The 27,936-nt window shown below is 34.7% G+C and overlaps 1 protein-coding gene across 1 annotated transcript; it reads right to left on the bottom strand.

The window, feature by feature from the left end:
- Nucleotides 1-26: 26 nt before the first annotated feature.
- Nucleotides 27-26,164, bottom strand: LOC115723617 (protein DETOXIFICATION 8-like). The gene is made up of 6 exons (XM_061104035.1): nucleotides 25,873-26,164; nucleotides 21,715-22,259; nucleotides 21,534-21,620; nucleotides 21,045-21,101; nucleotides 592-830; nucleotides 27-343 (listed from the first exon to the last, which is right to left on the bottom strand). The coding sequence occupies exons 1-6, from the start codon at nucleotides 26,143-26,145 to the stop codon at nucleotides 117-119; spliced, it is 1,428 nt and encodes a 475-aa protein (XP_060960018.1). The 5' UTR covers nucleotides 26,146-26,164; the 3' UTR covers nucleotides 27-116.
- Nucleotides 26,165-27,936: the final 1,772 nt, after the last annotated feature.

The raw sequence follows: 27,936 nt of genomic DNA, 5'->3' as shown, positions 1-27,936 counted from the left end.
AATATTTTTCGATATATATTCAATATTTTACCATAAATTATTATATATTAGAATCACAATATTATCAATTGTAAGTTAATAACGTAAACAATAATTATTCCTTATATATTTTATATTTATATATAAATATATGGTACCTGTTTTTTCCAATTGGAGAAAATTGTAACTAAAAATAGAAGAGTTGATTGTACAACTGAACCAATTACTATTCCAATCCAAAGACCCTTCCCCTTTAAATGTACAACAAAACCAAGTACAATACCCATGGGGAGTCCAGCCACATAAAAGGCACCAAGATTAATGTAGGCTCCCATGCGTTGCCAACCACTCCCTCTAGCAACTCCTAAACCCAAGTCACATTATCAATGCATCTACTTAATTTATTTTCAATAACCACACAAGAAAAACAAAAACAAAAAAATGAGAGAGGAGAAGAAATAATGTTATTACTAGTGAAGAGATGGCTTATATAGTCATTGGATTATTTAAAGGTGTAAAAGAGTTATTAACGGAAAAACATTCATTAAAGTGAAATGAATATAAATATTTAAAAGGCCTTGGTTCAAAGCTTTTATGGATTGACATACTAACCTGAAAGAACAGCTTGTAAGCTGTCCATAAACACTGAGAGACATATGAGAGGAGCCATGATTGCAATATAACTAACGACCTGTTTCTCATTGGTGAAAGCATAACCCACAAATGAACGGCAGAGGAAGAGACTAATGCTCACTGTTACTGCCTCTGTTGCTGCTATAAACATTGCTGCCCATACGGCCAATCGCGCTGCTTCTGGTTTACCAGCACCTAATTCATTCGACACTCTTGTGCTGTGTAAGTATAACATCAATAAGAAATCAACTTTGTTTCACTACTCTTCAAATTTTCCATCCCTTTAATTTCTCTTCATGTTTCACCAATAAATGACACTTATTTTGTTCTACGGATTACAAGATCAACAGGGTGTAATAAATAATATGACAGTACTATCATATATATGTAGTGTTGTTATACATTATTAGAGTTTCATTCCTAATATAATGATCACATGACCTTTTATCCTTCAAAAACATAGTCGCTACATGTTCATGAAATGTAAGGTATATATATGACATGACATTTTTTTTATGGTATATGATATTATTTTAAAATTACTTTACTTTAAACTTTTTTTTTCTTCTGTAGTTTTTTTTTTTGGTCTAAGTGTCAGCTTTTCAAGCAATCGTTCTTTGTTTTTTTAGTTAGATTAAGATGGTTCAAGGTTTTATTTTCATTTAAAAATAAATCACAGATTATGTTTTACAGAACTTTTAATTATTACATTATAATAGAAATTTTTATATTTTATTATTTACTTAATTTCACATTGATGTATCTTTACTTTTGTAGATGTTAGGAAGGAGTGACTCCTAATTCTTTCTCCCTCCTTATTTTTCTGTTATTGTACCTAAGCTATGTAGTTCTTAGGACGTTAGTAGTCTTAGTTATTAGTGTCAGTTAAGTTAGTCAAAACTCACTTGCCACTATACCTAACAAAACAAGTTCTAGTCTATAGCTATATATAGCAATCTTGTAAAGGTACGGAACCAACTCTTATATAGATTTTGACACAATTTCAATAGAAACACTTTTCTTTTTTTCTCGTTTAAGTTGCTCATACTTGTTTATTTGGAATTGGTGCAGTGAGTTTTGATCAAGCTGGAGTAATTCTCATTCTCAACAAACTGATATTAGAGCGAACAAGGGCAATTTCGAGTTCGTAGGTGAAGGTTGTGATCTCCTACTGCTCGAGAATCAATCCTGGGAACAATGAGGAATTAATGCTAGAGAAGTTCATGGGATAGAACAACTTTGGTTTGTGGAGGGTAAAGATGCAAGCTCTTATGGTACAGAATGGACTTCTGGGCGCCATAGAAAATGAAAGTCAAGAAAAAGCAGAGAAGGAGATGTTTGAACCGCTGGAAAAGGCTCACAGTTATGTCTTGGATTTAAGTCATAAGAGAACATGTTGTAATGACATACATATTTAGACATAGAATTTAGCAAGTAATTAGCAGTTTATTAGTAATTTAATTATTATTTTATTTTTTTTGAATGGAAATTCATCTTTTATTAGATAACCATATCAGTCACCAAAACAGGTAACAAAACAGTTGGAATGGAATCCAAACTGAAATTACAATCAGGGAATGATACAGAGGCTCGAGCGAACTCATGAGCTACCGTATTTGCTGATCGACGAATAAAATAAATAGAAACATTTTTTAGTTCAGTAAGTAAAGCCTTACAATCATTTACCACTTGACCAAAAGTGGAAATCATAACAATTGAACTCCTTAAGGCTTGAACAACAGACAAACAATCCGTTTCAATTACCACCTGCTGCAAACGGCTGGTTTTTATCCAGCTCGAAACCTCCCTAATTCCGACAGCTTCAGCCAATTCTGGTGTAGCTTGAACATTGAACAATCTTATATGGCCACTGATAAGAATTCCCCTAGTGTCCCTGGCAGCCCAACCAATTCCAAACTGTCGGGTTGTTTCAAAGATCGCTGCGTCAACATTTACCTTAATAATATTCTCTGTTGGAGGCACCCAATGCTCGGCTCCGTCCCAGATGATCAAACCAGCGGACAGCATCTCTAAACCAGAGGAATGAGCATTTTTCCATTGTGAAAGGTAACCTTTAGCTGACGAAACAATAGCATCCACAGTCTTGGATTTATTTTGCCACACTCGATCGTTTCTTGCGTTCCAGATTGCCCAAACAATTGCCACAAGCAGTTCACGGTTCTCCTTGTCTAAAATCTGAAAGTTGCTTATACACCAGTCGAGGAAACTGTGATGTTGCTGCAGGAGCTGATGAAAGCCGACACTTTCCCAGCAGTCTTTTGCAATTCGACAGGTCACTAAAGCATGGGAGATCGATTCTTCTTCAACAGAACACACAGGGCAAAGAGAATGAGGGACTGCGTGTTTGATTCGAAGTTGCACCATAGTAGGAAGACAGTTTGTGCATGCCCTCCACACTAAATTTTTCATTTTTGGAGGCATTTTATGGTTCCAGAATTTTCTCCAGAAGCTATTTACTTGAGATTCATCAAAATTCACCAACCCTTTCAGCTCTTGGAGACGTTTATATCCACTTTTAACAGTGTATAAACCAGAAATTTCACCAAACCAGATTAAATGGTCAGGACCGGTTGCAATATTGATGGGAATTTGAGTGATCAAAACTCTATCCCGAGGTTCAAATAAGTCATTCAGAATCTCAATATCCCAGCCAAGACCATCCATATTCAATAGATTGGCTACTTTAGCATTTTGTAGACCCGGATGAGAAGAAATAACACAAGCATTTGCTTTGTCTGGCAGCCACGGTTCTCCTAGAACATCAATGCTTTTTCCATCTCCAACCTCCCATCGAACTCCACCAGCAACCAAGTGTTGAGCCTCTAGAATACTCCTCCACACAAAACTAGGATTAGACCCAATTTCAGCTGTAAGGAATGAACCATTCGAGTAATACCGAGCTTTGAAAATACGAGCCACCAAGGAATTAGGATTGGTTAGTAAGCGCCAACCTTGCTTTCCCAACATTGCAAGATTAAAATCTCTCAGATTTCTGAACCCCATTCCTCCTTCGGTTTTGTGATGACATAGTCTTTCCCAGGACATCCAATGGATACCGGAGTTACTACTAACTGAATTCCTCCACCAGTACTTTGACATGAGGCTTTCCATATCTCTAACTATCTCCATAGGTAATAAGAATACATTCATGGCGTAGCTAGGAAGAGATTGGGCAACGGACTTGATCAAAATCTCCTTTCCCGCTTTTTAAATGAACTTTGCACCCCAACCTTGCAATCTTTTCCTCACCTTATCTTTCAAATAACTCAAAGCCGAAACTTTGTTTCGACTCATAGAGCTTGGTAGTCCCAGATACATACTACCTTCCAATGCAGGCACCATCCCCAACTCACCACAAAGATGGTTTCTCAAAGTTTCCTGAGTATTAGCACTAAAGAAAATTGACGACTTTGAGAAATTAACCTTTTGACCCGACGCCAATTCAAACTTGTGCAAAGCTTCCTTAATCCGAAAAGCTTCAGCTTCAGTGGCCTTACAGTACAAGTAGCTGTCGTCTGCGAAAAGCATGTGAGAGATTCTTGGCGCCCCATTAGCTACTTTACACCCGTGCAACCAACCCCGCTGTTCATAACGTCTAATCAAAGCTGAAAGGCCCTCCGCACAAAGGATGAAAAGATAAGGGGAGAGCGGGTCTCCTTGCCGAATTCCCCGAGAAGGGATGATAGGACCGACTTCATGGTTCCCATGAACAATCGTATATCGAGCTGAAGATACACAATTCAAAATCAGCCGAACCCAAAGCTCTGCAAAACCCATTCTCCTTAGTATTGCTTCGAGGAAGGACCACTCAATTCTGTCATATGCCTTGCTCATGTCGAGCTTGAGCGCCATATACCCTTCCTTTCCTTTTCTCTTCCTTTTTAGGTAGTGCAACACCTCGAAGGAGACCAACCCATTATCCGAAATTAATCGCCCGGGGATGAAAGCACTTTGATTTTCAGAGACAATGGAATCAATGAACGGCTTCATCCTATTAACCATCACTTTAGTAATAATCTTATACATGACATTACACAAAGCGATAGGCCTGAGATCAGTCATAGCTTCCGGATTCCTCTTCTTTGGGATTAACACAACATTAGCTTCACCAAAGCCATCTTCAATCACCCCATTTGTAAAGAAAGACCGAACCACATTCACCACATCGTGTCGCACAATAGACCAGCAACGCTGATAAAAAGCCGGGGTCATTCCATCTGGACCGGGACTTTTGTCTGGGTGCATCTGGAAGAGAGCCTTCTTTACTTCCTCTTCTTGGATGGGCTGACACAACTCAGTATTCATCATGGCCGAAACACAAACAGGAACACTTTCCACCACTTCTCTACAATCCGTATTAGAAGAAGTAAATAATCCTTGGAAATAATCTTTCATAACCTCTCCTAGATTCGAATCCCAAGTGGCCCAGTTACCTTGAGCATCTTTTAGTTGCTCAATTTGGTTGTTCTTCTTTCGACTACTAGCCGCTTTGTGAAAATAGCTGCTATTTTGGTCACCATCCCGTAACCAAAATTGTTTGGCTCTCTGCTTCCAATAACTCTCCCTTTGATCAAGAGCTTTAAAAAGCTTTTTTTTCATTTCACTATAAGCTTGTACAGAACTGACATCCCTCTTTCCTTGTAGCAGTTTCAACTGTTTCTTGTAATCTTTAATTCGATGATTAAGAGAACCCGTAATCTCCTTGCCCCATTCCTTCAGTTTCTCGGCACAAAGATTTAGTTTACCCCCCAGACTATAATCATGACCAAATTCCCAGCAATCTTTTACAATTTCAGTACATAGCGGCTCTTTCAACCAAGTGTTTTCAAATCGAAAACGATGATGAGGCGCAAAGACAGTGGGAAGAACCGGTTCAAGATAAATAGCCGCATGATCAGAGCTAGAGTAATCTAAATTAGAGAGAGTAGCACATGGGAATACCTGAAACCAAGTCGAATTTGCAACGGCTCTGTCCAGGCGAATCTCGATCCAGTTAGTAGAGCCTCTACTCTTTTCCCAAGTGAAAGGGTGACCTTGAAGTTCAACATCAGTCAAGTTACACTGTTGCAAAGTCGAATTGAAACCCGAGATTAATCTTTGGGGATATGGCCGACCCCCCCTTTTCTCCTCTTGCCGAACAATATTGTTCATATCCCCAATAAGACACCATGGGAGTGCCGAACGACTAGCCAGAGTCCGAATCAAGTTCCATGTATCTTCCCGCCTATTCCGATTTGGTTCACCATATAACCCAGTGAGCCTCCAATTACCAAACTGAGAGGTGTGAACAATAAGGTCAATATGGTTATTAGAATAACCCATTAGACTACCATCATCTTTATTTTTCCACAACAGAGCAAGCCCACCAGCTAGGCCAATAGCATCCACAACAAAAACACCCTCAAAGCCCAATAGTCTTGCAAGCCCATCAACTTTTGATTTTTGACATTTTATTTCACACAGAAATATAAAATTGGGTCTCTTTTGAGAAACCATCTCTTTAAGGAATTGAATACTACGTTGGTTCCCAAGCCCCCGACAATTCCAACTTAACACATTCATAATTCTTGGCGGGCCTGGATACCAGCACCCGCCCCAATCAAGTTTTTTGTAACACCCTCTTCAACCATTATGTCCTCACAAATAACCACCTCTTCCTCAGTTATCACATGCATTTTTGAGCCAACATTAGCAAGGCCCACATCCCCTACTTTACGTTGAATTGGCCCACTGACTTGGCATTCTATTGTTCTCCTTCTTTTTGAATCAAAAATTAACAACCCATCATTTGATTTGTCCACCTCATCCTCCACTATTTCCTCCCTTAAAAGCGCCTCCCCTGATGTATGGGATTTGCTTTGATTGCCAATATCTTGATTATTCTTCTGTTGGCCAAATCCCACCAAATTCTCCCCTTGATTTCTCTCCACCATCAATTGATCATTAATACCACCGGCTGTCAACGGCGCCACCACCTGGTTCCTTCTCGGGTTCACCGAACTTTCCCCTTGCCATACAGAGTTCTTCGTGGCCAAACCAGACCTCAACCACCTTGAACCATCCGCATAATTACGTCTTCGCGGAGCCGCCTTCAACTCTAGATCATAGTTCTTTTTAATCATCTCTTTCGGAGTATCAAAGAGTCGTTCACAGAATTTTTCTGTGTGCCCTAGTACCCCGCAAATAAAACAGAATGTGGGAAGATCCTCATACTTGAAAGTGACATGACAAACCATTCCCCCTTGCATTTCTAATTTTTTCTTTTTCTTCAACGGTTTCTCCAATGGAATCTTTACTCGAATTCTCAAATAATCCCTCCAAACTCCGGAGAAATTGTTTGGATCCGATTTGATGAAAGTTCCAATATAATTTCCAACCCCCTTAATGACCTTTTCGGACATGAAGCCAATAGATAGATTGTGCAGTTGAACCCAAAGTTCAATTTTATTCAATGGTATTGTTCTGGGATTGACTCCATGTGATACTCTTTCCATAATCAACGGCGCCCTATCGAACGTCCAAGGACTTCCCTCGATGACTCTTTCTATATCCACCTCATGATAAAATTGGAATAGAAAGAGGTTTGGATCGAGCTCTTTCACGTACAGGCCACGTCCTGGCTGCCATAGCGTCGCAATCTTGTTTTGCATTGCTTGAAAATCAATAGATCTATTAGTTAGAAACCGCCCCACCAAAAGCCATCGATCATCAATTTCTGCAAGCCCATCCTCCCCTGCCTCAAACAACAATCCCTCCTCATCCTCATCATCAATCGTAAACCCAGCGTAGTCCTCTGATAAATTCTGAAACCTTGTCTGACTGTTGCTCATTGTGCACCAAAGATAACAATAGAAAACTCACAGAATTGGAACGAAACAAAACAAAACTTTTTTACTGAATAACCATGTCAATACAACAAGACAGGACATTACTAATTATTATTTTATAATTAGTGCATTAGTGTACAAAACAAGATCTATTGTCAGAAATAGACATTAGTCCGATAATTTCTAAATTACAGAGATTTTATTAAATTCTAGGTGTGTCATGCATGTTATTTACAAATTATCATATTTTTATATTTTATGCCCGACAACTATATAATTTGACGATTTGGCCATTAGTATCACTTTTATGCTGTTTAGTATCAGAAAATTAGCATACCAAGAGTTATAGATAGTTTGAATATCGGCGTTACGCAGAGTAATTGATTATGACAATTTTAATCCTAGATTAAGAGATTAGTTAAAGGTGAAGAAAGGGGCATCATGGTAATTTAGCCATAAGTTTCATTTTATTCGACTAAGTGGATTAATGTCGAGATAAGTCTTTTATGGCGAATGATATTTAGAATAAAACAAGGGTTTTAGAATTAGATAAACCCAAACCAAAGTCTCTCTCTCTCTCTCTCTCTCTCTCTCTCTACGCCTAGAAAACCCCAAGAAACCCAACCTATTAGAGCTTAATCAACAATTTTCATAAGAATTTAGCAGGGTTTTGGAAGAGAAGAGTGTTAACTAATCCAAGTTATTTCCTAGCTCTCTTTTCTTTTTGATTGTGTTAAAAAAAGGTTGGTTTTGATGCATGAGTTTGAGATTTCATTTCTGTTAAGATTTGAGGCTATTAGAATTGAGTTTTGGGATCTGAGTTATGATTGTTTGTGTTAGTTTTAAGAGGTTTCGGTGGTTGTTGCATGGCTTGAGCTAGGTTTCAGTTTTTGAACTCAAACTTAGCTCAATAATGGTGATTTTGGTTTCAGGGGTTTGATGATACGATGTTTGGTCGAATTATGTTTTTTTATGCCTTAATTAGGTATTCTAGAAAGTTTGGTAAAGTTTGAGGTAGAATTAAAGAAGAAAACTTGAAGTTGGTGTTTTCTTCTATGAAACGGTCCACCATTTCTGTAAAAACACTAAACTGATTCTTGAGGCAGGACCCCAAGAAATGGTGAGCCGTTTGGGGATCCAAGTAACCGGTTGGGGTGATTTTTGGGTACCCAAAATTTCATGTTTTCTTGATATTTATAGTTTTCCACACTATTTATCGATAGGAAAGTTCTAGTTTTGAGTTTTAAGTCCCCAAAAGTGTTTTATCGAGACACTTACCAATTTTATGTGATTGTGACTTAGGGCCACTAATCGTCGAGCAAAAATTTCTACTCAGGTTGGCTGCCACACCTGATTGCGGAGTTAAGGTAAAATTAGTATAACACATGCACATATTCACATGTTTAGCGTACATGTTTTAGTTGCCATCAAATTAACATATCAGCTTATTGGTAAGTTGTACGTAGAGTTGCACTAAGATACCAACAAATATATGTTAGGCATTTCTAGAAGTATGAACTAATTCTGCCAACACTAAAAAACCAGAAGTATTAGGGTATGTACACTCGGACTATGTAGGAGATTTGGATACTAATGTCTAAATAGGTTCTCTATTCCAAATCAAAGATTGCACTGTAAGTTGGAAAGCAAAACTTCAATCAACAGTGGCTTTGTCCACCACTGAGGCTGAATATATGACTTTTACAAAAGCCATCAAAGAAGCACTTTGGCTAAAAGGTTTAACAGGAGAGTATAAACCTGAGTTCTATCACTATGTTTAGTGACAACCAAAGTGCATTGCACCTAAGCAAACACCAAGTGTTCCATGGGAAAATAAAACATATTGATGTTAGGTTACACTTTATAAGAGATGTATATCAGATGGTAAAGTAAAGCTAGAAAGAGTTACAACAACAAATAACCGATTTGACATGCTTACAACACCCTACCATCAATCAAGTGTTAGGTTTTATGCCCTAAATAAAACTCCATTTCAATGTAATCTATTTTATTCAGCATCAATAAAGAAACAGAAGTATTTTTCATTCATTTGTGTATGTTTTGGTTCACTTTATCAATTGCTTGTCTATTTGATTTATAAATTCATCTTAAACCCTTTTCACATACTTGATCATGTTTATTGTGTTGTCATCACATTGGAAAGTAAACATGACTATGTGAATAAAGTTTCCTAGATTTATTAGACACAGGGTTTTACTGATATGATAATCTACAACAAGAGTTTACTTGTATTTGGAGAAATACTATGTTCTTTCCAGAACATTGGTTAAAGTAAAGCTCAGGTTGGATGCATGGAGTATGCATCGGAAGGGACCGATATTGAACTTTGACTTAGATTTAATTAAACTTACCGTAGAATCTATTCAAGTCAATATAAGTTGATCCTAGAGCAAATGATCTTAATCCTGTTATGATTAGGCTCAATCTTGAAAGGCTATTCGTGTTCTTTGATTTGTTAGTTAAGCCTACTTTTAGGTCAGGGTGATACGTACATTTTGGGAACACGGTAGTGCAATTGAGTGGGAGCGCTAGCATAAACAAGGAATCTATAGCTTCTATCTGGCGAATAGTAAGCAAAGGATGATCTCCTTCGAGCTTGACCAAACAAAAATAAATGGTGGAGATCTCATTTCACATAAGCTGAAATATCATTTATATGGGGTCAAGTGTTTTAAGAATAAAATACATAGTAGGGTGTTACGGTAATCTAATCCCTTTACAGTGTAGATCATTCATATAGAGGATCATTGATCACATTAGGATTATAACAATGGATAACTAATGATGTGTCTATATGGTGGAACATATAGAGCATTCTATATACTGAGAGTGCAATTCTAAGTTCTATGCGTGGATTCAACGAAGAATTAATAAGTTAGTGAATTTTAGTGCTAAATTCTTGATCTACCTATTGGAAGCTCGGTTATATAGACCCCTGGTCCCCCCACTAGTTGAGATAATATTGTTTGTAAGACTCATGTAATTGGTTTTGATTAATCAATTATAATTCACAAATTAGACTATGTCTATTTGTGAAATTTTCACTAAGTAAGGGCGAAATTGTAAAGAAAGAGTTAATAGGGGCATATTTGTTAATTATGATACTTTGTATGGTTCAATTAATAAATATGATAAATGACAATATTATTTAATAATTATTTATAGTTATTAAATAGTTAGAATTGGCATTTAAATGGTTGAATTAGGAAATTGGCATTTTTGAGAAAATCAGATACAAAAGGTGTTAAAATTACAAAATTGCAAAAAGCAAGGCCCAGTCCACTAAGCCATGGCCGACCACCTTTGTAGGCTTTTGAAGTTGATATTTTCATTATTTTAATGCCAAATAATTCAAACCTAACCCTAGTGGAATGTTATAAATAGATAGTGAAGGCTTCAGGAAAATAAGACTTCACACTTTCTGAATAAGAAAAACCTGAGCCTCCTATCTCTCTTCTCTAGCCGCCACTCTCTCTCTCTCTCTTCTTCCTTCATATTTCGAACCTACCTTAGTGATTAGAGTAGTGCCCACACACAGCAAGCAATACCTCAATCATAGTGAGGAAGATCGTGAAGAAAGATCATCAGCAAAGGAGATTCAGCATCAAGGATTCAGAGAAAGAGATCCAGGTTCAGATCTTGATAATACTCTGCTACAGAAAGGATACAAGGGTTAGAAATTTGAACGGAAGGAGTCATTTAATTCCGCTGCACCCAATGTAAGGTTTCTAAAACTTTATATGTGTTTAATTTATCGTTTTAGAAAGTTCTTATTTAGGATGTTAATAAACATACTTGTGAGTAGATCTAAGATCCTGGTAAAATAATTTCTAACAACTGGCCTCAGAGCCATGGTAATTGATTTACTTGCAAGAAATTTGGACTTTAAAACGATTGTTTGTTTGTTTTTGGATGGTATCATGTTGTATTGAGTGTTATTTGATGATTGATTGATGTTTGTGAATTTTCGTGAAAAATAATTGCGATTCTGTTTCAGGAATTATTTTTATTGGATAGTATGGAAAAAAATTAAGCAAGTTACTTTTTTACAGAACTCAATTTCGATTTAATTTGAATTAGTTATGAATTTTTGAAGATTTGAAAAAATCGGGGTACATTTGTCTTTGAAATTTTCCTGCGATCGCGAAAACTGTCCGTACAGCTCACAATTTTTTCGTTTTTCTTCGATTTTTCATGCTTTTTCATGGAATTAACTTCCGATTTTTGGTGTAGTTCTATATTTATACTATTACTATTCCTAATTTAATTTTAATTATCATTTTGAATTAATTTAATATTTTTTTTTAAATTTAATTCAAGATATTAGTGTAATTTGAATTTGAATATAATTAGTATCTATCTTTTTGCTTAAAAATCTATCTTATTTTAAAATTTGATTATATTTTATCTTATTTTAAATTTAAAATAAGATAACTATAATCATGTAATTTTTAAATGATATAAGATATTTTGCTAATTTTTTAAATTTTGTTATTTTATCTATTTAAATTACATTTAAAATTTGAAAAAGATATTCATTTATCTTTTCTAATTTTTAATTTAATTTTTATTTATAAAATAACATTTAAAATTTAAAAGTAGTTAGCAAAATTTTTTGAAATGATATTTAGGTTGGTTGAAACCTAATTTTTTAAAATTGTAGGATTGATTTTAAATTTAAATATTTAATTAAATTTCGAAATTTTTTTAAATTTTTCAATTTTTTTTTTTAATTTCCGAAAATTTATTTATTTTTATTTAATTATTTTTGAAATTAATTACTTAATTTAAAATTAAATAAATCCTACATCCAACTATCCAACTAACCTTGTTGCAGGAGTATGTGTTTTAGCTTATGTGTAAGTTTTCAAAACCTATTATTACTTGATTGCAAATAGCCATGGTTACTTTTTGCCAGATCTAATGATCTGATGGCTCCCTTGGTCAAGATAATAATTTGTAACAGGTCTATTTACAATCTTCTTTCATCTGTGTATGACCTAGCAACATGATAGGATCCATCCAAAGTGTCCCTGTGTGAGCCTATGTGTTTAATTTGATTATAAATGCATATAGGTTGTTGTTGCTAAAATAAATTATCATAGTTCTTGATAGAATTTATTTAGGCCCATTTAGTTTTTGGGCCTATTCAATTAATAACAGTTGTTCTTATTAAGGTTAAATTCCTCTCTTTTGGGCCTTGTGTGAGAGTTGGGAGCCATAGTAGTGGGTACGACATACTGAACCCAGCACCCCCTCACATGAACCACCCCAATTGTGAAGGCCCATTTGCCTGATTTGAATGACTGTACTAGGTTAATTACACTAGTTTAACCCAATTAAAATTGATTAGCAACATAATTAATTTCATTTATTTTGAAATTAATTTAGAAAATCATAGTTTAAAGAATTTTGTATTCTAAGCTAAACTATATGTATTTTCTTGTATTTAATTAAATATAGAATTATAACCATCTAGATTCTTTTTGAAGCTTAATTTAAATTTTTCATTAAATATTCTTATTTAAGTTGATATTTAGTTATTTACAACTAACCAACTTAAATCTAAATATCTTTTGGATTTAAAATTTCAAAATTAAGTTGAGAAATTTTAGACATTGGTTATTAAGATTCTTTAGATATTTTTTAAGTTAATATCTTTTCGAATATTAACTTAAAATGGAATATCTTCAAATTAAGTGGTTACAACTTAATTTTAAATTTAATTAAATCTGATTTGAAAGACATTTAAGTTGATTTTTTAAATTCTTCTAAAACAACTTAAGCGAGATATTTTCAAATTTGTTCCATTTAAATATTCGAATTTATTTTTTCGAATTCAAATAATAATGGAAAATTAATTAAAGTTGATTTTTTATTTAAACCAACTTTGATTTGTAATTTTTCATTATTATTTTATGGAACTTGTTCCATTTATTATTCGAGTTTATTTTTCGAATTTAATTAATAATTGAAAATTAATTAAAGTTGATTTTTTATTTAAATCAATTTTGATTTGTAATTTTTCATTATTATATTATGGAACTTGTTCGATATTTATTTGAATTTATTTTTCAAATTAAATAATAATTGAAAATTAATTAAAGTTGATTTTTTATTTAAACCAACTTTAATTTGTAATTTTTCATTATTATAATATCGAATATTATGATTATACAAAATACATATATATATTTTTTTTTTTAAATAATGAGCTTTTAATCAAAAGATATTCGATCTCCATTGTTGGTCTTACAATAGTTAAACTTTTTCAATATAACCTCGAGACGCTAGACTTCGTCCCCCTATGGATGGTTATTCGTTGAACACTTTTAACATCGTAAGATTTCATTTGATAAGTGTTTTGTGAGTTTTCGTCTCTATTTAGACTCTCCCCTACGGTGACTACTTAGAGATAAACTCATAAAACATGAAACAATGGTGGAAGCTCATAAAATGAGAATAACCTTGACTCTCGCCTACCGGGACAACGTTGGATTCTCATTTTGATCGAATAAAAGGTTGCTAAAATGTTTAATTTTAGATGAGCTGACAACTCTATTCAACTAATGTTATCTTTGACTCTCGCCTACCAGGACACTGTATTTCATTATGTTGGAAACCTTAGAAAATAAACTATGTTAGATTTAGTATTTCTATAACATATGTCATTACTTGTTATTTTCTGAACTTGTGTATGAATTTTGAACCAAAACCTTACTTCTGTTTTATTGATGTGTTGTAGTGTCTATAATCCCCTTCTCATTCCACTCCTAGTTAATATCTTAGCAATTGAACTTGAAGTTATAAACTCCTTGTCAGAGTAATACTTCACATATGCTCAGGATGGACTTTAAATTCCAGAAAGCAGGTAAGCTGGGAATTGTTCACTCTGAAGAGCAAATAGTTCATAACTCCATAAATCCTACTACTTCAAGCTTAGTTGAGAAGATAAGAGAAAGTGATTCTACTTCCTCAAGTTATACTTCACAACAAAATGAACTAGCAAGAACAACAATTAACAAACGAATAAGCAGTAATGCTTTAGTCTTCGAATCATGTGTGTTAGAGAATGATAAATCCATTTGGATTCTTGATTCTGGGTCTACAAACCATGTAAGTTGTTCATTGCAATTGCTTGAGAATTGGAATTATTTGAAATCCGGAGAGTTGAAACTTAAAGTTGGTAATGGCGAAATGGTTTCGGTTAGAGCTAGAGGAAAAGCCAAACTCAAGTTTCAAAACAGAATTTTGGAATTAGACAATGTCTTATACATTCCAAATTTCAGTAGAAACTTGGTTTCTGTTTCATGCTTACAATTGCAACAATACAAATTAGATTTTTCGGATTCTGGTTCTACCATTTCTCGAAATGACATTCAGATTTGTGTTGCATCCATGGAACAGGGGCTTTATGTTCTTAGACCAGAAACACCATTTTCCCTACATAACGAACTTTTTAAAGTAGCTAAACCTAGAAACCACAAAAAGCAAAAGATCGTTGATGATAATGAAACATATCTATGGCATTTACGTTTAGGTCATATAGGCTTTGATAGACTCAATAGGCTAACCAAAGACGGTCCATTGAAAAATGTCGTCTTAGGTGAATTGCCAGTATGCGAGTCTTGCCTGGAAGGAAAAATGACTAAACGTTCTTTCTCTGCAAAGGGAGAGCGTGCCAAAATCCCTCTAGGGTTAGTGCATTCCGATGTCTGCGGACCTTTGAATGTCAAAGCCCGAGGTGGTTATGAGTACTTTGTCACTTTCATTGACGATTACTCTAGATATGGACATATTTACCTTATGCATAAGAAATCTGAAACATTTGCAAAGTTTCAAGAATTTCATGCTTTGGCCCAAAACCAATTAGGTAAATCATTAAAGATCTTGCGAACTGATAGGGGTGGAGAATATATGGATATGCAGTTCAAAGATCATTTAATTGAACTTGGAATTGAATCCCAATTAACCGCCCCTAGCACTCCACAGAAAAATGGAGTTGCAGAAAGACGGAATCGCACGCTTTTGGAAATGGTTAGGTCTATGCTTAGTTTTTCAACTCTACCTACGTCCTTTTGGGGATATGCAATTCAGATGGCAACCGACATTTTAAATGTTGTTCCATCTAAATCAATCCCTAAGACGCCTTTAGAACTTTGGAATGGTCGTACACCTAGTTTACGCCATTACAGAATCTGGGGGTGCCTGCTCATGTCTTAGGAAAGAAAGACGGCAAACTTGAGTCACGAACTGAAGTTTGCATGTTTGTCGGTAATTCTAAAGAGACTAGGGGTGGACTATTTTATAGTCGCAAGGATGATAAAGTGTTTGTTTCTACAAATGCCACTTTCCTTGAAGATGACTATATTAAGAATTTCAAATCACAAAGTAAAGTAGTGTTGGAGGAAATGCTTTCAGATATAAGTCCTTCCAATGTTCCGTTCTCTTCCACACGTGAAGAGGACAATCCCACTCCCTCAGTTGAACAAACTGAGAAATCTACTACTAAAGCTTCTGTTCAGAAGACAATCGTACCTCGTCGTAGTGGGAGGGTTTCAACAAAACCTGCTCGTTATGGCTTGGATGGTGAAATCAATATGGTCGTAGGTGAGAGTATTGATGACGATCCATTAACCTATAAACAGGCAATGGGTAGTCCGCAACGGAAACGATGGTCAGCCGGCATGGATTCAGAAATGGATTCCATGAAAAAGAACAAAGTCTGGGAATATGTAGACGCACCTGACGACTATCATCTGATAAGATGCAAGTGGGTTTACAAGAAGAAAAGAGGAGCTTGAGGCGAAGTCGAAACTTTTAAAGCTAGACTTGTAGCCAAGGGTTATACCCAAAGAGAAGGCGTGGACTATGAGGAAACTTTTAGTCCTGTTGCCATGCTCAAATCCATCCGAATTCTTCTCTCCATAGCTGCTGCTTTCGATTATGAAATCTGGCAAATGGATGTCAAGACTGCCTTCCTTAATGGGGTACTTGAAGAAACCATCTATATGTAGCAACCACAAGGTTATGTTCTTCCTGGGCAGGAAAAGAAAGTTTGCAAGTTAAACAGGTCTATCTATGGACTTAAGCAAGCTTCTCGCTCATGGAACAAAAGGTTTGATGAAATCATCAAGACCTACGGCTTTCTTCAGAATGAAGATGAACCTTGTGTTTACCAACTCAAGGAAGACCAAATAGTAGTATTCCTGGTCCTTTATGTTGATGACATTTTGATCATTGGAAACAATGTCAAGAAAATGACTCACATCAAGGAATGGCTCAACACTCAATTCGATATGAAAGATTTGGGTGAAGCAGCCTATGTTCTTGGTATTCAGATTATCAGAAACCAGAAGAACAGATCTCTTGCTCTCTCTCAAACAACCTACATAGACAAAGTCTTAGAGAGATTCTCCATGAACAACACCAATGGGACAAACATGCCTTCTAGATATGGTATTCGTCAATCTAAGGAACAGTCACCGACTGATCCTCAAGAGATAGAGGACATGGCGAGAATTCCCTATGCCTCTGCAGTTGGAAGTCTAATGTATGCAATGTTATGCACTAGACACGACATACGGTATCTTTGTTGGAATCGTGAGCAGGTATCATTCTAATCCAGGACAAGAACATTGGAATGCAGTTAAGTATATTCTGAAATACATAAAGAGTACAAGGAATCTTGTGTTAGTCTACAAGGGTGGTGCTTTAAATCCCATAGGCTACACTGATTCATATTTCCAGGCAAGTCTTGAAGACAGGAAATCTACATCTGGGATGGTGTTTACTCTTGGGGGTGGAGCAGTGGTTTGGAGAAGTGCTAAACAAACCGCGATATCAGACTCAACTATGGAAGCTGAATACATAGCAGCTGCCGAAGCTGCTAAAGAACTTGTCTGGCTAAGAAATTTCTTCACCAGCATAGGTGTTGTTCCTGGAATGGAAAAGCCTCTGGTACTACTCTGTGATAACAATGGAGCAATAGCAAACAGTAAAGAACCTCGAAGCCACAAGAGAAGCAAACACATTGAAAGGAAGTATCACATTATCAGAGAATACGTGGCAAGAGGGGATGTACTAGTTGAGAAAGTTGACACAGAGGACAACCTAGCTGATCCATTTACCAAAGTCCTGGCCGTGACAGCCTTTGAAAAGCACCGTCAGAATTTAGGATTAATTGATATGTACTAATGAGTTTTATATTAGTGCAAGTGGGAGTTTGTTAGGTTTTATGCCCTAAATAAAACTCCATTTCAATGTAATCTATTTTATTCAACATCAATAAAGAAACAGAAGTATTTTTCATTCATTTGTGTATGTTTTGGTTCACTTTATCAATTGCTTGTCTATTTGATTTATAAATTAATCTTAAACCCTTTTCACATACTTGATCATGTTTATTGTGTTGTCATCACATTGGAAAGTAAACATGACTATGTGAATAAAGTTTCCTAGATTTATCAGACACAGGGTTTTACTGATATGATAATCTACAACAAGAGTTTACTTGTATTTGGAGAAATACTATGTTCTTTCCAGAACATTGGTTAAAGTAAAGCTCAGGTTGGATGCATGGAGTATGCATCGGAAGGGACCGATATTGAACTTTGACTTAGATTTAATTAAACTTACCGTAGAATCTATTCAAGTCAATATCGCCAAGTTGATCCTAGATCAAATGATCTTAATCCTGTTATGATTAGGCTCAATCTTGAAAGGCTATTCATGTTCTTTGATTTGTTAGTTAAGCCTACTTTTAGGTCAGGGTGATACGTACATTTTGGGAACACGGTAGTGCAATTGAGTGGGAGCGCTAGCATAAACAAGGAATCTATAGCTTCTATCTGGCGAATAGTAAGCAAAGGATGATCTCCTTCGAGCTTGACCAAACGAAAATAAATGGTGGAGATCTCATTTCACATAAGCTGAAATATCCTTTATACGGGGTCAAGTGTTTGAAGGATAAAATACAAAGTAGGGTGTTACGGTAATCTAATCCCTTTACAGTGTAGATCATTCATATAGAGGATCATTGATCACATTAGGATTATAACAATGGATAACTAATGATGTGTCTATATGGTGGAACACATAGAGCATTCTATATACTGAGAGTGCAATTCTAAGTTCTATGCGTGGATTCAACGAAGAATTAATAAGTTAGTAAATTTTAGTGCTAAATTCTTGATCTACTTATTGGAAGCTCGGTTATATAGACCCGTGGTCCCCCCACTAGTTGAGATAATATTGTTTGTAAGACTCATGTAATTGGTTTTTATTAATCAATTATAATTCACAAATTAGACTATGTCTATTTGTGAAATTTTCACTAAGTAAGGGCGAAATTGTAATGAAAGAGTTAATAGGGGCATATTTGTTAATTATGATACTTTGTATGGTTCAATTAATAAATATGATAAATGACAATATTATTTAATAATTATTTATAGTTATTAAATAGTTAGAATTGGCATTTAAATGGTTGAATTAGGAAATTGGCATTTTTGAGAAAATCAGATACAAAAGGTGTTAAAATTGCAAAATTGCAAAAAGCAAGGCCCAGTCCACTAAGCCATGGCCGGCCACCTTTGTAGGCTTTTTAAGTTGATATTTTCATTATTTTAATACCAAACAATTCAAACCTAGCCCTAGTGGAATGCTATAAATTGATAGTGAAGGCTTCAGGAAAATAAGACTTCACACTTTCTGAATCAGAAAAACCTGAGCCTCCTATCTCTCTTCTCTAGCCGCCACTCTCTCTCTCTCTTCTTCCTTCATATTTCGAACCTACCTTAGTGATTAGAGTAGTGCCCACACACAGTAAGCAATACCTCAATCATAGTGAGGAAGATCGTGAAGAAAGATCATCAGCAAAGGAGATTCAGCATCAAGGATTCAGAGAAAGAGATCCAGGTTCAGATCTTGATAATACTCTGCTACAGAAAGGATACAAGGGTTAGATATTTGAACGGAAGAAGTCATTTAATTCCGCTGCACCCAATGTAAGGTTTCTTAAACTTTATATGTGTTTAATTTATCGTTTTAGAATGTTCTTATTTAGGATGTTAATAAACATACTTGTGAGTAGATCTAAGATCCTGGTAAAATAATTTCCAACATCAAGTTCTACCACTGTCACAAGCTTCTCTTAGTAGACAATCACGACTACTCTTCAACTACTCGTGGCTCATGAATATCAAAGGTACAATGATTAAGGTTCGAGGTGGAGAATTTGTAGAAAGGAGTGACCCTTAATCCTTTCTCCCTCTTCCTTATTTTTCTATTACTGTACCTAAGCTAAGTAATTGTTATGAGTTAGTAGTCTAAGCTATTAATGTTAGTTGAGTTATTTAAAATTGTTAACTAACTTTCCAATACCTAACAAAATCGGTTCTGGCCTATAGCTATAAATATTAATCTTGTAAAGACATAGAACCAACTCTTGTACAGATTTTGACACACTTTCAATAATGAAACACTTTTCTTTTTCTCTATTTTAAATTATTTATACTTCTTTATTTTGAATCAGTGTTGTGAGCTTTGATCAAGTTTGAGTAATTCTCAACAGTAGATATGTTGGTGGGGCAGAATGGATTTTTTTTCTGATATTAAAGTTTTGTTGTCTAGCTTTCTGAGGGCATATCTTTCTTATGTAAGTCGCAACATTAATATTGCAGCAGATGGATTGGTTTAGCATAATTTTAGGATAGAGAAGAAGTTCTTTTGGATGGAAGAAAACTCTTCACCTTTACTTTTTAGGATCATTTTCTCTAACCTACAATGGTTACCCTTAAAAAAAATGAAATGTATATATGTTCCAATTTATTAGTAGTGGTCATGGTCATCTTGTAAATATATATCTATATAGAAGCTAAGGGATTTATAATATATCATGTGAACATAGGGGTGTTCATTGGATCACATCCAATGTTTTTAGGCCTATCCAGATCCGATCCAATTATATATTGGATGTTAGATTTTACCATCCGATCTGATCCAATTAATTTCAGTCATCCAATCGATCCAACATCCATTGGATGTTTGGATTGAATCGGTTCTAGCCTTTGGATGTATTTCATATATATTTATTAGTTTAATTTGGGTTTATTCAATATTTTAGACCTAGTATTTTTTGGATCGGATCGGATCCATCCAATATTTTAAGTCCAATATGTATTGGATTGGATTGGATCCATCCAATCTAAGAAAAAAAGAGTAAAATTTTAATATTAATTTTTATATATACATATATATTTTACGTGTAATAATATAAAATCTAATTACTCATCCAAACTAAATGAAAATATTAATTAGTTTGATTGGATGTTGGATGTATTGGATTTTCAGACACCCCATCCAACATCCTATCCAATCAAATTGGATGTTCAAAAATAACATCCAATCCGATCAAATCACAAATGGATATCAAATGTTTAGCGATTGGTTGTAATTGGATCGATCGGTTTTCATTAGATTGGATGATTTATGCACACTCCTATGTGAACATAAGTAAAATGAACAAAAATTAAAATGCATTAAGAGACTTAAGAGGCAAACCTTGTAGCGGCTCCAACACCGTATGATATGGTGAAGTGCAATGTTGAGATGGTTAGGCTGATTAGAAAGATCCAAAAGAAACAATATAAGTAATTAAATTTGTAATATATAATTTATTATAAAAATTAAAACAACTTTTACGTGACATAAAAATAAGTTGGTATTTATGCATAATGTGGGAACTAGAAACTGTTGACAAGGCATGACACACAATTTCTTTAACAGATTGTTTATACATCAAAATTTGGGCACCACGAAAAACATAGTTTATAAATTTGAGGCTTTTTCAAACTAGTAAATAATATGACCAAGAATTAGAAAGGCTCATTTCATTTACTCAAAACTCATAGACCTAAACAGGTTATGACCATGCACCTAATAATATTGTATCAGCCAGTCTCTGCCCTTGATACTTCAAATTTGCCAATTTTATCCTTACATTATATTTCCTAAATAACATAAACAATATATACTGAATTCAGAAAATACCATATTGATAGAACTGAAGTCTCCAGGTTAGGATTTGGTAGAAGACCAGATAGCAGAATAAGCAGCTCACATGACCACCATTTAAGACTATATTTCACAAGTGTGCAACGTAAATAAGTAAAAAAATATCCAAATGAAGATACAATATACCAAAAGAAAATTTGAAAAGAGAAAAAATTACCAAACCATTATAGCAGAAGGGACTGCATAGCGATAGAACTCCCCAACACCTTGGAAAGCTTCTTTAGAAAAGGAAATTCGAGTTTTCTCAAAGACAGAAGAATACGTAACATAAAACCCCAATAACATAACATTCAACCAAGTAGACAAACTAATTGATATAGCCGCTCCATTCTTTCCGATTTCAAACTTGTAAATAAGAATCCAACATGTCAGAATATGAAAAACTAAAACCACAAGGGTAATCAAAAGCATTGGAAGTATTGAACTCTGAGTTTGGCAATATCGAGTTAAAGGCTTGAGGATTGCTGAAGCGAATAGACCCGGGATAAGCCACATTGAAAAATGGCAAGCTTCAATGGATATTAAAGGGTCTTGTCCAACAAGAAACAGGAACTTGTCCATGAAAATCCAAAGGACAGAAATTGGGAGGCAAATCAATGAGAGGGAGATTATGGCAGCGTAAGTATAGGTTCCCAGTTTGTGGTATTGCTCTGCTCCAAATGCTTGCCCACATAGAGTTTCTAATCCTCCAGCCATTCCTGACTAAAGTGCTTACACAAACAATTAAATATTAGTACGTTCACTATCAACATGTGATAAAAAAAAGTACATTATTATTGGCAAAAACTTTTTATCATCACTAAAAGTATATTATTTATTTTTTTGCTTAATTAAAAGTATACTGTACATTATTGTTGTTGTTAACTCTTTCACTCACTCTATTCATTATTTGGAAAAAAAAAATTGTAATTGTCATTAAAATTATTCTATTAGCTCTATTGATAGGATAATTTGGAGCCCATTTTCACTAATATTTGAATGTTATACTAAATGAATGGAAGTGGAAGAAAACATAACTAAAATATTTGAAAATACTAATGTTAATATATCTTGTTGTTTGTGTGATAAAGTAGCAATGGACAAAATGGGTTTAACAAAAACTAACTAGCATTCCCTTGGAAACTCAATAAAAACATAGAAAAATGGGATCAATATCTTAACAATAAGTCGGCTACTTATTTTGGTTCTCCAAACAATACATATTGGAAAAATGTGAAACCACCTAAATGTACCTATTACTTCAGAATTTGGTCAACTAACAATGGAGCCTTATTAATTATTGATTATCACCATGTGTAAATAAGAACAATAAATAGTAAAGGTAACACAAAGATTTATAGAGGTTCGACCCCCTTGCTTAGCAGGTAATTACTTACTCGTTAGTTGTATTCACTCTTGAGTTAATACCATGCATATCATAGGTGAAAATCTTATGATTCCTAGCTATGGCTTTCTTTAGTATTAAAATTGAGAGAACAATGTGTTACAGATAAAGATTGATAAGATCTTGTGAAGGACATAAGAAGATACTTGACTTAGTGTCTAGGAGGCATTCATAGGATGTGAGGATTGAAAGAGAAATGCTTCACACGTGTATGAGGCTTAAGGGAGCATGAGAGAAGACCTTGTAGAGACCCTTTAGTGCCTGTGGAATGACTTAGCCTTGAAAGAGTATCTAATGCTCTTTATGTAGTGTAGGGCTTACAAAAGATCCTAATTCAAATAGGTAATGATATCCCCTTAAAATAGGGATATTAACATCTTTTTATCCATTATTTAAGCTACAAAAAAAGATAACTAAAATCTTAGAAATTAAGACTAATATCTCGAGGGAAAATTCCTATTTTTGTGGGTTATTAGACTTCTCCTGTAATTTTGCTCAACTGTTTAGAGTTGTTTGCATAAGTTGCTCGGGTAGGGCCTGGCCAAGCAGGTATGTTCCTGCTAGCCTCGGTATGTGCCTACCAGCCTTTATATGTGTCTGCTAGCCTTTCTATGTGTCGGCCAGCCTTTCTCTGTGTCTTCCAGCCTTTCTCTGTAGTATGTGCTTGCCAACCTTAGTATGTGCTCGTTAGCCTTTCTAGCTTCTTTGTACAGCTTTCCCTGCAAAGGTCAGGCCTCCTTGGTCGAACAGACCTCTTTAGTCTGATAGTCACTTTTGGTCGGCCAGCTTATTCTCAAGGCTTGGCTAGCCTACAAACTTACCCTAGCCGACCTATAGGCTTCCTTTGGTCGGCCAGACATGGCCAGCCAAGGTCACGATAGCCTGCTTAACTCCTTTTGCTTATTGATTGACAGTTTTCCTCGATTATATTCCACTTGTCCTCAGTCTTGACCATGTGGACATGCCACGTCAGTAATTTAGTTTTAGTGACAACAAGTATTGTGACTAAAAGTACATTTAGTCACAACAAATTGTAATTTTTGTGACTAATACTTTTTACCACGAACCTTTTAGTCAAAACATAGGAATAATAAATTATAATTAGTCACAACTTTTTCACTTTTAGTCACATGTTTTGTTGTGACTAAAAGTAAGATTTTTTGTAGTGTTAATTTACTGCCCAGTCGAGCAACAAAACTTATTAAAGCAATCCCACAATCCTTTAGCCTCCTCCACATTTGCTCTTCTAAAAAGTATTAGATCATCAACAAAGAATAATTGCGAGATTGTTGGCCCGTCTCAATATAAAGAGATCCCATGAATAATATTAGCCAGAGCCTCAACCAAGTTGGTAAAGTTAGCAACTTGTTAATAGGGATAATACATCATGGCAAACTTGGTAACATTCATGACAATAAAGCAGCCAGGTTGACAAGTACGGCTAAGTTTGACCCCTGATCAAGGGCATATATATAGGGACATAGTCCATAGTAACGTTCTATTTGTGATTAAATAATTTTCTTTCAAAACAATGAAACTAATAGAAAATTAAGTTCAAGACTAAGACTAAGACATATTAAAAGAACACAGTTGTTCGCTGCTAGAATCTAACAAATTGTTTAAAATCAACCATTCTTATCTAGTGCCAAAGAGAAATAATGTTAATAATCTGCATGTAATATGCAATGTTTCCGGGCAAACTCAAAATTCAAGTAATTAAAAAGTACTCAAGTTGCTAAATTTTAGTAAATAGCAAAAGAACCATTCAATTTTATTATTATTTCCTCCTGTCTGAGGAGTAGTGCATTTTACCTGTAGATATATAATAAACTAGGCAAATTGATGGCCCTATTACAAATTTTGTCTTTTTCTTTTTTTACTTTGGTACGTAATTAATATGTACAAATATATTACATAACTACTAGAAAAATATTAATCAAAATTATGTTATTTATATATATGTAGAATCAAAAAACCAAAACCATGCTAATTATAATCCTTTCTTAGATTGGATATGTGAGTGCCATATATGTCGTAACAAGCCGGCAGTGAGCTGAACAGAACAATTATATATATCACATTCACATCCCATACTCACTCCCTTTGTTGTAGGTGACACTTTAACAAAATATCAGCTATGCTAAGTGACTGGTAGTAATTAGTGAATTTGAGTTTTGCAACACCAAATATGTTCAATATGATTAAATAAGTCTCATTAAACACTGAATCTAAATCTTTCAAAAATAAAAAAAAACAAGAATGCTGACATAAGTTAATTTGTTAGCGTGTGTGATAGTTTAATTTTTATTTAATTAAATTGGAATATAGTTTAACATGAGTTCTGTCAAATTACAAGGCTTAATTACCTTGACATATTTAAATATATATGGTGCGTCCCATGTAAAATATATATTATATTATGTTGTGTTCCTATAAGTCTTGTTTTTCATCGACTTAGCAATGATAAACTGATGTTTCAATGTGTTTTTTTTGTTTTAGTACCCATGAACGAGTTCTAATTCGAATATTCTTGAGTATGTTGTTTTCCAAAATGTGTAAGATATGTTTATGTTAATACATATTTTTGGAGAAGGATTTTCAGTTAGTTTGTTTTTTCCTTCATTTTTATTTATCGAAGATTTTCATTTAATGTTATGATACTTACTATTTTATTTTTTCTATTACTGATTTATGTACACTTTCTGTCCGGGCCGGGCTACACTCATCAGATATTAAAACAGAAAAAGGAAAAAAAATTACATACTAAATTACTGAAACATTAATGTATATACCTTCATCCATACCAGAACTATGAATAAAGTTATGGGAATGAAACATATATAAATATATATATATATATGTTTGGTAAAAAGATGGTGTGTATAGATAAAAGTAGAATAGTATATATAATGTAATTATTATTATACTTACAAGAAGACTAAAACCAGTGACGTTGGTAAGAGAGATGGCAATGGCAACACTGGCGATGGAGAGGTGACCAAGATGTCCCACCATGATCAAGGAAGACACTTGAAGCAAGTACTGCAGCACCGCCACGCCCACCATCGGCCCGGCTATAATTCCTTCTCTCTTCATTTCCCTCACCAGTGATCGCCATGATATCTCCCATTTATTCTTCTCCTCTTTCAAATTCTCCTCCATTACTAGTACTATACTATTTTTACTACTTTTTCTATATATCATAAAAACTTCTGTTTATGAAGGTAAGTAATATGTATATATATGTTACTTATTATATCGCCACAGCTAGCCATGGTACTAAATATATGTATTATTATAGTTTATATAATATTTTTTGCCATCGATTTTTGGTATTGAATTGAAGTTTGACATTTAATGAGAAAACTCATAACAGACAAATAATATATCCAACAAAATCGATTTGATTAGGAGCTCGACTAACAAGGACCGGCCTTATTTTATTTTATATATGTATTAATTTGATTTAAGTATAATTAATGAGATTTTGAAGCAGTTGATGTCAGTTTTGGCACTAGGGGAGATCTTGTTCCACAGAATCATTTTTCAATGATATATTGGGGTGTTAACGTGCGCGCAAGTTTTCTAATATTGAAAACTATTCACTCACAATTTTTGAGTTTTCGTGTAAGTTGATTTTATTTAATGAAATGGGATGCTTCCTTTCAAAAAAAAAAAAATAACTATATTCACTCACAATAGACATATTTTGTACATAAATAAGGTTACAACTAGAGCATCGGGTTTGTATTCTGGGTTTTGTGTTTCTCGGGTTCGGGTTTTGAGAGTGGAAAAATGCCTATCGAATCCACTCATTTTTGGTATTGAATTGTGACTAAGTATGTAGGGCCCCACCTCCTTGATACAGTCTAGTAGTTGCTTGTTAGTTAGCACAATTAGTTAGCTTGTATTTTGTGTTATTTTTCTGTACAACTGTACTTAACTAATATTCTTGGTTTTCTTCTATGTAATCCTCTCTATAAATAAAGGCTTTCTCTCTTAAGTCTTGTAACTTTTACAAGCTTGTGAGATTTTTTGTATTCATTGATCCGGTTAATTATAGCTTGTATAGATAAATTCTTTTATGGTATCAGAAAGCCATTCACGAAAATCATGTATGGATCCTACCCTTATTGAAAATCTACCTCGCACCTCTGCCCAAACTGATCAAGGGCCACCACAACAATCATGGAACCCATTCCAAAACTTAATAATAAATTCCTCTCATACTGTCAAACTTGACAGATCCAACTTCTTGGCATGGAAATCTCAAGTTATTCTGACCATGATTGGCCATGGCTTGGATGACATAATACTCACTGGAATTCCTCCACCAGCTCATCTTGTCAATGGCAATGTCAATCCTGAATCCGTGGCTTGGAAACGAAAAGATCAACTCTTACTCAGCTGGCTTCGTTCTTCAATGAGTGAAACTATTATGGGTTCTTTGGCTCAATACACAACACATCATCCACAGGATGGAAAGCTTTGGAGCAACGATTTTCATCTCAATCGAAGGCATGAATATTGCAGATCAAGTCTCAGCTCACAACTATTCAGCAATGCAACCTTTCCATTTCTAATTACGATAACAAAGTGAAGGTTCTTGCAGATTCCTTATCTACATTTGGCCATCCCATGGAGGAAAGTGACTTGATCATGCAACTTCTCAACGAATTGGGACCAGAATATGATCCTGTTACGGTTCACAAGACCAGTCTTGTTGATAATTTCTTGTTTGAGTCCATACAGTCTCTGCTTTTGACTCACGAAAGTCGCTTAGAAAGGCATTATACAGTCAGTGATCCTTTGGTCAAAATGACTGCAAATCTTTTCACAAGTTCCTCGATATTTTGTTCTAGTTTGTCTTCTTCAAGAACCTTTGACTACAATGACCACAGTTGCGGATGTAGTCAACCTAGTCGATCCTTAGGAAGGTTCTTTGGACGAGGAATAGCTCCATTAGGGCTCTTGTGTAAATTGTGTTACAAAACT

Source organism: Cannabis sativa, chromosome 9, assembly GCF_029168945.1.
Source record: "Cannabis sativa cultivar Pink pepper isolate KNU-18-1 chromosome 9, ASM2916894v1, whole genome shotgun sequence".
NCBI lineage: Eukaryota > Viridiplantae > Streptophyta > Magnoliopsida > Rosales > Cannabaceae > Cannabis > Cannabis sativa.
Note: the sequence above shows the minus strand (reverse complement) of the source record. Positions and strands in the feature narration are given on the sequence as shown.

What these genes read in the sequence shown, in the direction of transcription:
- LOC115723617 (XM_061104035.1), bottom strand. Translation starts at nt 26,145, where the DNA reads ATGATATATAGAAAAAGTAGTAAAAATAGTATAGTACTAGTAATGGAG. An exon ending in CCTTCTGCTATAATGGTTTG is followed by an intron (nt 21,621 to 21,714) that starts GTAATTTTTTCT and finishes TGTGAAATATAG; the next exon opens with TCTTAAATGGTGGTCATGTG. An exon ending in CTTACAAGCTGTTCTTTCAG is followed by an intron (nt 344 to 591) that starts GTTAGTATGTCA and finishes ACTTGGGTTTAG; the next exon opens with GAGTTGCTAGAGGGAGTGGT.